Consider the following 13,499-nt stretch of genomic DNA (forward strand, 5'->3'; position numbering starts at 1 on the left):
CCTCCCCCCGGTGGCTCCGGTCGAAGTCTTGCTGTGCCCCTTTCTGCCTCTGCCAAGATCCCTCTGTTGCCAGGAATGCCGCCTTTAACCCTGCATTCAAATCCGACCTTCCAAAATGAATCATTTCGTGCTTTCCTCGGTTTGTCTGAAAGTAATCCTAACCTCGTCGGTCGATCTTAGAACATAGAACATTCCAGCGCAGTACAGGCCCTTCGGCCCTCGATGTTGTGCCAGCCTGTGGAACCAATCTGAAGCCCATCTAATCTACACTATTCCATTTTCATCCACATGTTTATCCAATGCCCATTTAAATGCCCTTAAAGTTGGCGAGTCTGATACTGTTGCACGCAGGGCGTTCCACACCCCTACTACTCTGAGTAAAAGAACTACTCTGACATCTGTCCTATATCTATCGCCCCTAAATTGAAAGCTATGTCCCTTCGTGCTAGCCTTCACCATCCAAGGAAAAAGGCTGTCCCTGTCTACCCTCTCTAACCCTCTAATTATCTTATAAGTCACCTCTCAACTTTCTTATCTCTAACAAAAACAGCCTCAAGTCCCTCAGCCTTTCCTCATAAGACCTTCCCTCCAGACCAGGCAACATCCTGCTAAATCTCCTCTGCACCCTTTCCAAACGTCCTTCTTATTATGCGGTGACCAGAACTGTACACAATACTCCAAGTGCGGCCGTACCAGAGTTTTGTACAGCTGTAGCATAACCTCATGGTTCCGGAACTCGATCCTCTATCGATAAAAGCTAACACGGTAGCTCAGTGGTTAGCACTGCTGCCTCACAGCGCCAGGGACCCCGGTTCAATTCCATCTGTGGGCGACTGTCAGTGTGGAGTTGGCACGTTCTCCCCGTGTCTGCGTGAGTTTCCTCCGGGTGCTCCGGTTTCCTCCCACAGTCCAAAGATGTGCAGGTCAGGGTGGATTGGCCGTGCTAAATTGCCCAAAGGTGCATTAGTCAGAGGGGAAATGGGTCTGGGGGGGGTTACTCTGCGGACGGTCGGTGTGGACTGGTTGGGCCGAAGGGCCTGTTTCCACACTGTTGGGGAATCTAATCTAATCACACCGTATGCCTTCGTAACAACCCTACAAACCTGGGTGGCAAGTTCTCCTCAGTTCCCCAGTGTCAATCTTCTTTGTACCCCCCCCCCCCCACCCACCCCGAGAGTAAGAGCACCCCTCCTCAGAGATGGGGACCAAAGCAGCGCACAATATTCTCAGGGTGTCCTCATCAAGGGCCTGCATAACTGCAACAACAACAAAGCATCCCCCCCCCCCCCCCCCGGTTCTTGCACTCAAAACCTCTCGCGGTGAAAGCCGACACACCATTCGCTTTCTTTATCGCCTGCGAGCTTAACCGTCCCTTGAGAAACGCGTGTCTCGCTCTCGAGAGTCTCGCTACGCGGCTGGAGGTCTGGAGTCACGTGGAGGCCCAGACCGGGGACGGAGTGAGGCGGGAAATGTCGTCACCCAGAGACCCGGGAGCAGGTGGAAGTCTCAGACACCGAAAGCAGTTGGTGCCCAAACTATGGAGGTGTTGGGACGTAGTTCTTAGGGGTCAAAATGTATGGAGGTGGGGGCATTGTGAAAGCGGTGAACGGAGGACTGAGTTGAGTTGTCGGCCATTTTTGTACTGGATGGTGGACCCTTGAGGGGCAGGGTCAGATCGACGAGGGAGTTAAAGGAGGGGGCAGGTGAACTAGGCAAGTGAATAGAGTTGGCATCAGCCATGAGCTCATGGCATGGTGGGACAGTATTGATGGGCCAAATAGCCTACCACCCCTCCAGGTTGGCATGTTTGCTTGAGAAGATGTTTGTTGAGCTGGTCCCTGAAAGATGGGGCCATGCCATGTCAATGAAATTGCTTTGCGTCTGTCATTGTATCTAGGCCAGACAGGGTAGGGTGGAAGATTTCTGCCCCTGAACCATTTTGTGTTTGCTAACCATGGCTTGAGAGATTTAAAAAAAAAACCCTTCCCAATCAAATCCCAATCAGCGATGTCTTCCTATTTCTGTCCTGGCGTGTTCTTATGTGAATTCTCATGCCTCAGAAAGCTTAGATTTTCTCAGCTTTGTAACGATCTGCTGATTGCTAACCACACACTTCTGGTCCGGAGTTTTATGAGCTCAACTTGTGCACGCAGGTAACTGAGCTCCCCCGGCACTGCCCTCAGCTCCCTTCCCAAAGAGCACCTGGATTTGCTTCCGAATGCACCCACCCTCACTTCTAAAACTGCCCCCAAATCTTTCTGTCCCTGGGTTTGATTAAACTGAAAATTTATCAAAGCTAAAAGGAAGTTCATGAGTTTTGCTGTTTCCTTTTGCAATCCTTCCACAGTAATTACAAACAATCTTCCGTTAACACTCCAAGAGATTATCTTCTCTTTTTCACATATTCATAGAGTCATAGGGCATGGAAACAGGTCCTTCGGTCCAACTCATCCCTACTTTCCTATCCTGAACTAGTCTCATTTGCCTGCGTTTAGCCTACATCCCTTTCCTATCCACATACCGGTTTTTAAACATTGTAATTGTACCTGCCTCTACCACTTCCACTTGTTCCATATATGCCTCTGGTCCCTTCCCCGCTCACTTTAAACCAATGCCCTCTAGTTTTGGACTCCCCTATCCTGGGGAAAAGACCTCGGTTCTTCACCCTGTCCATGCTCCGCATGGATTTAGAATGAAATGATTTATATATTGGATAAGTTCACTGTTCAAGAAGGACTTTCTGACCCTTTCCATTCCTAATCTCCGCACAACACCCCATATGCCACTAGTTTGAAATCCAAATTCCAGATGTTGTGTAATATTTAGGGAAATGGATCTCCAAGGCTGTGACGCATATGTTTTCTCCCCCATTTCCCTCCACCCCCCTCCCGCCAACCCTCTGGGTCAGAGAGTTTGGGAGAATTTGTCACCGTGGAGCTGATGAAGACAGATACAGGACTTGGCTTCAGTCTGGACGGGGGCAAGAGTTCGAGTCAAGGGGACAGGCCGCTCACCATCAAGAAAGTCTTCCAAGGTATGAGGAATGGGCTTTCAGCTCCTCCCTTTAACGTTTACGGGGCTGGGGGTGGTTGGTGTTTCAATGTTTTTCAGTTCCACACAGCCAGAGACATAGCTCTTTCAGAGGGCAGTTTCTCTCTCCCTACAACTTAGAGGCTAAATCCCACACTTCCTCCCTCCCCCTCTCTCTCTCACTCGCTCTCTTTCCCTTTCCCCTTCTCCATCTCTCCCACACTCCCCCTCCCCTTCTCCGACGCTCCCTCTCTCCTTCCTCTTCTCCATCTCTCACTCTCTTCCCTCCCACTTCTCTATCACTCTCTCTCACACGCTCCCTTCTTTTCTCCAGCTCTCACTCTCTCCCCCTCCCCTTCTCTATCTCTCACTCGCTCCCCCTTCTCTATCTCTCACTCTCCCCCTTCTCTTCTCTATCTCTCACTCTCTCCCCATTCTCTATCACTCACTCTCTCCCCATTCTCTATCACTCACTCTCTCCCCATTCTCTATCACTCACTCTCCCCCTCCCCTTCGCTATCTCTCACTCTCTCCCCCTTCTCTATCTCTCATTCTCTCCCCCTCCCCTTCTCTATCTCTCACTCTCTCCCCCTTCTCTCTCTCACTCTCTCCCCCTTTTCTATCTCTCATTCTCTCCCCCTCCCCTTCTCTAATTCTCACTCACTCCCCCTTCTCCATCTCTCACTCTCACTCTCCCTCTCCCCTTCTCTATCTCTCACTCTCTCCCCCTTCTCTCTCTAACTCACTCCCCCTTCTCTATCTCTCCCTCTCTCCCCTCTCCTTCTTTATCTCTCACTCACTCCCCCTTCTCTATCTCTCACTCTCCCTCTCCCCCTTCTCCATCTCTCACTCTCTCCCCTTCCCCTTCTCTATCTCTCACTCACTCCCCCTTCTCTCTCTCACTCTCTCCCCCTTCTCTATCTCTCACTCACTCTCCCTTCTCTCTCTCACTCTCTCCCCCTTCTCTATCTCTCACTCACTCCCCCTTCTCTCTCTCACTCTCTCCCCCTTCTCTATCTCTCACTCACTCCCCCTTCTCTATCTCTCACTCTCCCCCTCCCCTTCTCTATCTCTCCCCTTCCCCTTCTCTATCTCTCATTCTCTCCCCTTCTCTCTCTCACTCTCTCCCCCTTCTCTATCTCTCATTCTCTCCCCCTCCCCTTCGCTATCTCTCACTCTCTCCCCCTTCTCTCTCTCACTCTCTCCCCCTTCTCTATCTCTCATTCTCTCCCCCTCCCCTTCGCTATCTCTCACTCTCTCCCCCTTCTCTATCTCTCACTCTCCCCCTCCCCATCTCTATCTCTCACTCTCTCCCCCTTCTCTATCTATCTCTCACTCCCCCTTCTCTATCTCTCACTCACTCCCCCTTCTCTATCTCTCCCTCTCTCCCCTCTCCTTCTTTATCTCTCACTCACTCCCCCTTCTCTATCTCTCACTCTCTCCCCCTTCTCTATCTCTCACTCACTCCCCCTTCTCTATCTCTCCCTCTCTCCCCTCTCCTTCTTTATCTCTCACTCACTCCCCCTTCTCTATCTCTCACTCTCCCTCTCCCCCTTCTCCATCTCTCACTCTCTCCCCTTCCCCTTCTCTATCTCTCACTCACTCCCCCTTCTCTCTCTCACTCTCTCCCCCTTCTCTATCTCTCACTCACTCCCCCTTCTCTCTCTCACTCTCTCCCCCTTCTCTATCTCTCACTCACTCCCCCTTCTCTATCTCTCACTCTCCCCCTCCCCTTCTCTATCTCTCCCCTTCCCCTTCTCTATCTCTCATTCTCTCCCCTTCTCTCTCACTCTCTCCCCCTTCTCTATCTCTCATTCTCTCCCCCTCCCCTTCGCTATCTCTCACTCTCTCCCCCTTCTCTCTCTCACTCTCTCCCCCTTCTCTATCTCTCATTCTCTCCCCCTCCCCTTCGCTATCTCTCACTCTCTCCCCCTTCTCTATCTCTCACTCTCCCCCTCCCCATCTCTATCTCTCACTCTCTCCCCCTTCTCTCTCTAACTCACTCCCCCTTCTCTATCTCTCACTCTCTCCCCCTTCTCTATCTCTCACTCTCTCCCCCTTCTCTATCTATCTCTCACTCCCCCTTCTCTATCTCTCACTCACTCCCCCTTCTCTATCTCTCCCTCTCTCCCCCTCCCCCTTCTCCATCTCTCACTCTCTCCCCTTCCCCTTCTCTATCTCTCCCTCTCTCCCCCTCCCCCTTCTCCATCTCTCACTCTCTCCCCTTCCCCTTCTCTATCTCTCACTCACTCCCCCTTCTCTCTCTCACTCTCTCCCCCTTCTCTATCTCTCACTCACTCCCCCTTCTCTATCTCTCACTCACTCCCCATTCTCTATCTCTCACTCACTCCCCATTCTCTATCTCTCACTCACTCCCCCTTCTCTATCTCTCACTCTCTCCCCCTTCTCTCTCTAACTCACTCCCCCTTCTCTATCTCTCATTCTCTCCCCCTTCTCTATCTCTCACTCTCTCCCCCTTCTCTATCTCTCACTCACTCCCCCTTCTCTATCTTTCCCTCTCTCCCCTCTCCTTCTTTATCTCTCACTCACTCCCCTTCTCTATCTCTCACTCTCCCTCTCCCCCTTCTCCATCTCTCACTCTCTCCCCTTCCCCTTCTCTATCTCTCACTCACTCCCCCTTCTCTCTCTCACTCTCTCCCCCTTCTCTATCTCTCACTCACTCCCCCTTCTCTATCTCTCACTCTCCCTCTCCCCCTTCTCCATCTCTCACTCTCTCCCCTTCCCCTTCTCTATCTCTCACTCACTCCCCCTTCTCTATCTCTCACTCACTCCCCATTCTCTATCTCCCACTCTCTCCCCTCTCCTTCTCTATCTCTCACTCACTCCCCCTTCTCTATCTCTCACTCTCTCCCCTTCTCTATCTCTCACTCACTCCCCCTTCTCTATCTCCCACTCTCTCCCCTCTCCTTCTCTATCTCTGACTCACTCCCCCTTCTCCATCTCTCACTCTCTCCCCCTCCCCTTCTCTATCTCTCACTCTCTTCCCCTTCTCTATTTCTCACTCTCTCCCCCTTCTCTATCTCTCACTCTCTCCCCTCTCCTTTTCGATCTCTCACTCTCTTCCCTTCTCTCTCACTCCCTTTTTCTCTCTCTCTCCCTTCCCATTCCCTCTACCTCCACATCTCCCTCTTGCACCTACCTGCTTTCTTTCCCTCTCTCTCCTGCTCTGTCTCCCCTTCCCACAATCTCCCCATCTCTCTCCTGCCTTCTCTCTCTCTCTGTCTCTCTACTTCCCAATCGTTCTGTCTCCCACTTCACTCTCTCTCTCTCATTCCCCCTCTCTCTCCTTCTCTATCTCTGCTTCTCTCTCTATCTCCCTTTCTTTCTCTTTTACCCCCTTTCTCTCCCTTCTCTCCTCTCTTCCCTCTTTACCCCCTCTTTCTCCTCTCTGACACTACTTCTCTCTCCTTCCTCTGTCTTTCTCTTTTCCTTCTCTTTCTCTCCCATTCTCTCTCACCTCTTCTCTCTTTGTTGCCTTATCTCTTCCTTTTGCCCTCTCTCTCTTTGTCTGTCTGTCTCTCTCTCTCTTCCCTTTCCTTTCTCCCCTTTCTATCTCTCTCCCTCCTTTTCTCTCTTTCCACACTCTCCTTCACTTTCTCTCTTCCCCTTTCTATCTCTCCTTCTCTCTCTTCTGTTCTCTCTCTCTCTTTCTTTCTCTCTCCCCTTTTGTCTCTTCCTTTCTCTCTCTCTCTCTCTCTCTTTGTCGCTTTGTGCCCACTAATCCCTCCTTCCATCCCTTCATCGGCCCTCCCACCTCTCCCTCCGTCCTTCCCCAGTTCCCTCCACCCGCAGACCCAGTCACTCTGCCCTGACCGTGTTCCCCTCGGGGAGGGGGGGAGGAGGCTCGAGGGGACGTTGTGGCCCTTGGGCCCAGGTTCTGTCTCACTGGCAATGCCCTGCTCGGCTGACCTTCAACCCCTTGGCGTCGATAGGCCTCAGGCTTCGCAGCGGTCCAACTCTTGGGAAGAATCCAGGTTTACATGACCACTCCCTCCCTCCCACCACCCCGGCAAAGTCAGCGGGATCTCTCCTGACGCAAGCTCTGACCTGTCCCATCCTGGGTGAAGCCCCCCCCCCTGTCATCATGTGACCTCCTCACTCAGACATCAAGAACATCATTGCCTGGTCCCCATGTGGATCTGTAATGGGATAGCACTGAGCTGGATTGGGCCGGTGAGGGAAGACTAGGTTGGGGGTGTGAGGGGAGGGGTTGAGCTGGGAGCAGATGAGATGCCCCACCCCACCCCTTGACCTTCTCTATAAGGTCTTGGGGAGTGTTGCTGAACAAAGAGACCTTGGAGTGCAGGTTCATAGCTCCTTGAAAGTGGAGTCGCAGGTAGATAGGATAGTGAAGAAGACATTTGGTATGCTTTCCTTTATTGGTCAGAGTATTGAGTACAGGAGTTGGGAGGTCATATCGCGGCTGTACAGGACATTGGTTAGGCCATATTTGGAGTATTGTGTGCAATTCTTGTCTCCCTCCTATCGGAAAGATGTTGTGAAACCTGAAAGGGTTCAGAAAAGATTTACTAGGATGTTGGAGGGTTTGAGCTACAGGGAGAGGCTGAATAGGCTGGGGCTGTTTTCCCTGGAGCATTGGAGGCTGGGGTGGGGGGTGACCTTATAGAGGTTTATAAAACCATGAGGGGCATGGATAGGATAAATAGATAAGGTCTTTTCCCTGGGATGGGGGAATCCAGAACTAGAGAGCATTGGTTTAGGATGAGGTGGGAAAGATTTAAAAGAGACCTAAGGGGCAACTTTTTCACGCAGAGGGTGGTGCGTGTATGGAATGAGCTGCCAGAGGAAGTGGTGGAGGCTGGTACAGAGACAGCATTTAAGAGGCATTTGGATGGGTATATGAATAGGAAGGGTTTGGAGGGATATGGGCCGGGTGCTGGCAGGTGGGACTAGATTGGGTTTGGATATCTGGTCGGCATGGACGGGTTGGAGCGAAGGGTCTGTTTCTGTGCTGTACATCTCGATGACTCTATGACTGAAGGGTCTGTTTCTGTGCTGTACATCTCTATGACTCTATGACTGAAGGGTCTGTTTCTGTGCTGTACATCTCTATGACTCTGTGACTGTAGGGTCTGTTTCTGTGCTGTACATCTCTATGACTCTGTGACTGTAGGGTCTGTTTCTGTGCTGTACATCTCTATGACTCTATGAGTGAAGGGTCTGTTTCTGTGCTGTGCATCTCTATGACTCTATGACTGAAGGGTCTGTTTCTGTGCTGTACATCGCTATGACTATGACTGAAGGGTCTGTTTCTGTGCTGTACATCTCTCTGACTCTATGACTGAAGGATCTGTTTCTGTGCTGTACATCTCTATGACTCTATGACTGAAGGGTCTGTTTCTGTGCTGTACATCTCTATGACTCTATGACTGAAGGGTCTGTTTCTGTGCTGTACATCTCTATGACTCTATGACTCTGTGCTTTCAGGTGGGGCCAGCCATCAGTCGGGTTTGATCCAACCCGGGGACCAACTGGTTCAGGTCAGTGACCGTGACTACCGAGGCCTGACCTGCTACGAAGCCTGGACTCTCATCAAGGCCCTACCTCCGGGCCCCGTGAAGGTGGTGGTCTGCAAAATGACCTTTTAAACTGAGGAGGGGGAGCGGTGGCTGCTGAGGGGAAGCATGGCCGCCGCCCATGCGGAGCCAAAGACCCGATGGTGATCTGAGATAGCTGCCTTTGTTGTTGCCTGTTTTCTTCCATTTCGGTCTAACAGCTAATTTACCTGGAGGCCTCAGTGTCCAGGCAGACTCGTAAGAGACCTTTTGTTGGAATTTACTGGATATTTATCTCAAAAGGCCCAGAGGTGTGGTAGCTAAGTGATCAGTGGTTGGGACGGTTATAAAAAGCCGCCATTAGGCCTCAGGTAGGAGTGTCTGTAGTTCTGAACCACGCTCCCCCCCCCCCCCCAATACTCCCCCAACCCCTCAGTTTCTATCGGACTTGTACAGGGAGCTTTGCAGATTCAACAGGACCGTCCAGAGTTCACAGGAAAGGGAGGATACAGCCTTGACATCAAGACGGAATTTGACTGAGTGAGGCATCCAGAAACCCGAGCGAAACTGGGGTCCGTGGGATTCCAGGGGACAACTCTCTGCTGTCTGGAGTCATACCCAGAACGGAGGAAGATGGCTAGAGTCCGTCATCACAGTCCAGGACATCTCTGCAGGAGCTCCTGAGGGTGGTGTCCTAGGTCCATCAATGACCCCCCCCTCCATCGTAAGTAGGGGATGTTCATCGATGATTGCGCAGTGTTCAGCAGCGTTCGCCCCTCCTCAGATACCGAAACAGTCTGGGTTCAAATGCAACAAGACCCAGGCTTGGGATGACAAGTGGTAAATAACATTCACATCACACAAACACCAGGCTATGACCATCTCCAAAAGGAGACAGTCTAACCATCGCCCCCTCGACATTCACTGGCACTATCATCGCTGAATCCCCCCCCACTATCAACACCCTGGGGGTTACCATTGAGAGAGAATCTAACCATCGCCCCCTTGACGTTCAATGGCGTTACCATCACTGAATCCACCCACTATCAACATCCTGGGGGTTACCATTGAGAGAGAATCTAACCATCGCCCCCTTGACATTCAATGGTGTTACCATCACTGAATCCCCCCCACTATCAACATCCTGGGGGTTACCATTGAGAGAGAATCTAACCATCGCCTCCTTGATGTTCAATGGTGTTACCATCACTGAATCCCCCCACTATCAACACCCTGGGGGTTACCATTGAGAGAGAATCTAACCATCGCCTCCTTGATGTTCAATGGTGTTACCATCACTGAATCCCCCCACTATCAACACCCTGGGGGTTACCATTGAGAGAGAATCTAACCATCGCCCCCTTGATGTTCAATGGTGTTACCATCACTGAATCCCCCCACGATCAACACCCTGGGGGTTACCATTGAGAGAGAATCTAACCATCGCCCCCTTGATGTTCAATGGCGTTACCATCACTGAATCCCCCCAATATCAACATCCTGGGGATTACCATTGAGAGAGAATCTAACCATCGCCCCCTTGACATTCAATGGTGTTACCATCACTGAATCCCCCCCACTATCAACATCCCGGGGATTACCATTGAGAGAGAATCTAACCATCGCCCCCTTGACATTCAATGGTGTTACCATCACTGAATCCCCCCACTATCAACACCCTGGGGGTTACCATTGAGAGAGAATCTAACCATCACCCCCTTGACGTTCAATGGTGTTACCATCACTGAATCCCCCCACTATCAACATCCTGGGGGTTAGCACTGACCAGAAACTGAACTTGACCCAGCCATAAACACACAGGGGCTACAAGAGCAGGGTCAGAGGCTGGGAATCCTGCAGCGAGTAACTCCCCTCCTGACTCCCTCTCCAAAGCCTGTCCCCACCATCGACAAGGCATAAGTCAGGAGGGTGAGGGAATACTCCCCACTCGCCCTGAATGGGGGCAGTCCCAGTCCCAGGCCTTATAATGGTCTGGGAGGTGTGGGGGGGCAGTGGGAGTGTCAGAAATCACTTCAAGGGAGGAGAGTGGAAATCTGGGAAATCTCTCTCTCTCTCACCCCCTCTCTTCAAAACAAAATTGTCTACGTTGGCGGTGGGGAGTTTGTAAATTTGTGAGGAGATGGTTTAAGGATTATGGAGCAAATATAGTCAGATGGGATTATGGTACAGATCAGCTAGAGCTGATTGGATAGACTCGATGGGCTGATTGGCCTGTTCCTCTCCAGCAGGCTCTGGAGGAGCACGTTTTAAATTAATTTGTCCATTGGGCATGGGCGTAGCCAGTTGGGTCGGTCATCATTCCCCAGAGGTCAGGACTGCTGAGGGTCAGAGGTCACCTGTAAGCCCAAGCCGGGTGAGGATGACAGATTTCTTTCACTGAAGGGCGCTTGTGAAGCCTCCAGGTCTTTAGAATAATCGACAATATTCACTCCATCGCCAACCTTTTAAGAATTTGAATTACACCATCTCCTCGGGCGAGATTCGAACTTGCATCCCCGGGAAGTTAATTCCGAAGTCTGGGCTTTGTCGTTCGCCATTGTCGTCTGATCCTGTTTCTGTGAGGGGTGGGCTGAACGGAGATAAGGGGAAACGTCTTTAGCCAGAGAGTGGGGAATCATTGGAATTCACTCCCGCAGAAGGCTGTGGAGGCCTGGTCATTGAGTATATTTAAGACGGAGATAGATTTTAGCGAGTTTTGAGAAGATTTGTAGCTCAGGTTGAGGTTCTGGATGTAGGTTTGCTCGCTGAGCTGGAAGGATCATTTCCAGACGTTTCGTCACCCGACTAGGTAACATCTTCAGTGGGCCTCTGGGCGAAGCACTGTTGATGATTCCTGCTTTCTATTTATCTGTTTGGGTGGGTGATGTCATTTCCTGTGGTGATGTCACTTCCTGTTCTTTGTCTCGGGGGGGGGGGGTGGTAGATGGGGTCTAACTCGATGTGTTTGTTGATAGAGTTCCGGTTGGAATGCCATGCTTCTAGGAATTCTCGCGCGTGTCTCTGTTTAGCTTGTCCTAGGATGGATGTGTTGTCTCAGTCGAAGTGGTGTCCTTCCTCATCTGTATGTGAGGGTACTAGTGAGAGAGGGTCATGTCGTTTTGTGGCTAGTTGGTGTTCATGTATCTAGGGGGCTAGTTTTCTGCCTGTTTGTCCAATGTAGGGTTTGTTACAGTCCTTGCACGGTATTTTGTAAATAACATTAGTTTTGCTTGATGTCTGTATAGGGGCTTTCAAGTTCATCAGCTGCTGTTTTAGTGTGTTGGTGGGTTTGTGGCCTACCATGATGCCAAGGGGTCTGAGTAGTCTGGAGGTCATTTCCGAGATGTCTGATGTAGGGTACAAATCAGCAGCAGAGGCCTACTGAAGATGTTACCCAGTAGGGTGACGAAACGTCTGGAAATGAACCTTCCAGCTCAGCGAGCAAACCTACATCCACATCCATAGATAGGTTCTTGGGGATTGAGGGCTACGGGGAGAAAGTGGGAGAATGGGGTTGAGAAATGTATCAGCCATGATTGAATGGCGGAGGAGACGTGATGGGGCTGAACGGCCTAATTTTTGCCCTGATAGTCTCCTGGTTCAGAAGAGATTTACCAGGATGTTGCCGGGTCTGGAAGGATTGGAGTTATCAAGAAAGGTGGGAACATTTTTCACTGGAGTGTCGGAGGTTGAGGGGGTGGGGTAACCATCTAGAGATTTATAAAATCGTGAGGGGCACAAATAAAGTTGATGGTAGGTGTCTTTTCCCCAAGATGGGGGATTTCGAGACCTGGGGGCACATTTTTAAGATGAGAGGAGAAAGATTTTAAAAAGACATGAAGGGCAACTTTTTTACACAGAGGGTGGTTAGTGTGTGGAATGAGCTTCCTGAGGAAGTGGTGGATGTGGGTACAGTGGGTACATTTAAGAGACATTTGGGTAAGTACATGAATAGGAAAGGTTTGGAGGGACATAGGCCAAGCGCAGGCAGGCGGGACTAGCTTAGTTTGGGATAATGGACTGGTTGGGCCAGAGGGTCTGTTTCCGTGCTGTATGATTCTATAACTAAAAGGACTTGGTTATGAAGATTGGACAGCAGACACTCTTGTTTAAAAGCAGAAGGAACAACTTTTTTCGAATCCTGTGGCCCTATTGAACTGTGTTTCCCCAGCAGTTTTCCTTAACATCATGTCTGTTTGTGTCCATCCATATGTGTGTCGGTGTGTGTCTGTGTGTCTGTGTGTGTGTGTGTGTGTGTGTGTGTGTGTGTCTGTGTGTGTGTGTGTCTGTGTGTGTGTGTCTGTGTGTGTGTGTGTCTGTGTGTCTGTGTGTGTGTGTGTGTGTGTCTGTCTGTGTGTGTGTCTGTGTGTGTGTGTGTCTGTGTGTGTGTGTCTGTGTGTGTGTGTCTGTGTGTGTGTGTGTGTGTGTGTCTGTGTGTGTGTCTGTCTGTGTGTGTGTCTGTCTGTGTGTGTGTCTGTCTGTGTGTGTGTGTGTGTGTGCGCGCGCGCGCGCGTGCAAGGGTTTGGAATTCCAGTGAGTAGATTTATGTTTGGAAATTCGTACTTTTGTTTACCTGCGGTTAAAATTGATTCATTTGTAATAAACTGTAATTTTTACTAAGTATGGAAACCCAGTCTGTGTTTTCTGAGTCCATTGGACAGCCAAACCGGGGACTGTTGAGCGGTTTGAGAACGTAAGCAACAGAAGCAGGAGGCGGCCATCTTACCCCTCGGGCCTGCTCCGCCGTTCAATAAGATCATGGCCGACCGTTCTCACGAACTTAGCTCCACTTCCTCCGCCCCCGCTCACCGTAACCCTCAATCCCTTTACTGCTCCAAACTCTATCTTTCTCTTGTAAACATTCAATGAGGTAGCCTCAACTGGGCGGGGATTCCCACACATTGCCAACCCTCTGGGTGAAGAGGTCCCTCC

The 13,499-nt window shown here is 50.8% G+C and overlaps 1 protein-coding gene across 4 annotated transcripts in view; it reads left to right on the top strand.

Moving 5' to 3' along the window:
• LOC148135310 (pro-interleukin-16-like) overlaps positions 1–13,196 on the top strand; it is a 25,984-nt gene extending 12,788 nt beyond the window's left edge. For all 4 annotated transcript variants that reach the window (XM_087985140.1, XM_087985138.1, XM_087985137.1 and 1 more), the window contains 2 exons: positions 2,909–3,034; positions 8,500–13,196. In XM_087985140.1, the coding sequence (XP_087841266.1) occupies positions 2,909–3,034; positions 8,500–8,660 (287 nt within the window). In that variant the 3' untranslated portion in view covers positions 8,661–13,196. The remainder of the gene's footprint in view (positions 1–2,908; positions 3,035–8,499) is intronic.
• The last annotated feature ends 303 nt before the right edge of the window (positions 13,197–13,499 follow it).

The sequence above is a fragment of the Chiloscyllium plagiosum genome, unplaced genomic scaffold (assembly GCF_037043375.1).
Source record: "Chiloscyllium plagiosum isolate Xiang-an unplaced genomic scaffold, Cpla_swu_hap1 HiC_scaffold_50, whole genome shotgun sequence".
NCBI classification, from domain to species: domain Eukaryota; kingdom Metazoa; phylum Chordata; class Chondrichthyes; order Orectolobiformes; family Hemiscylliidae; genus Chiloscyllium; species Chiloscyllium plagiosum.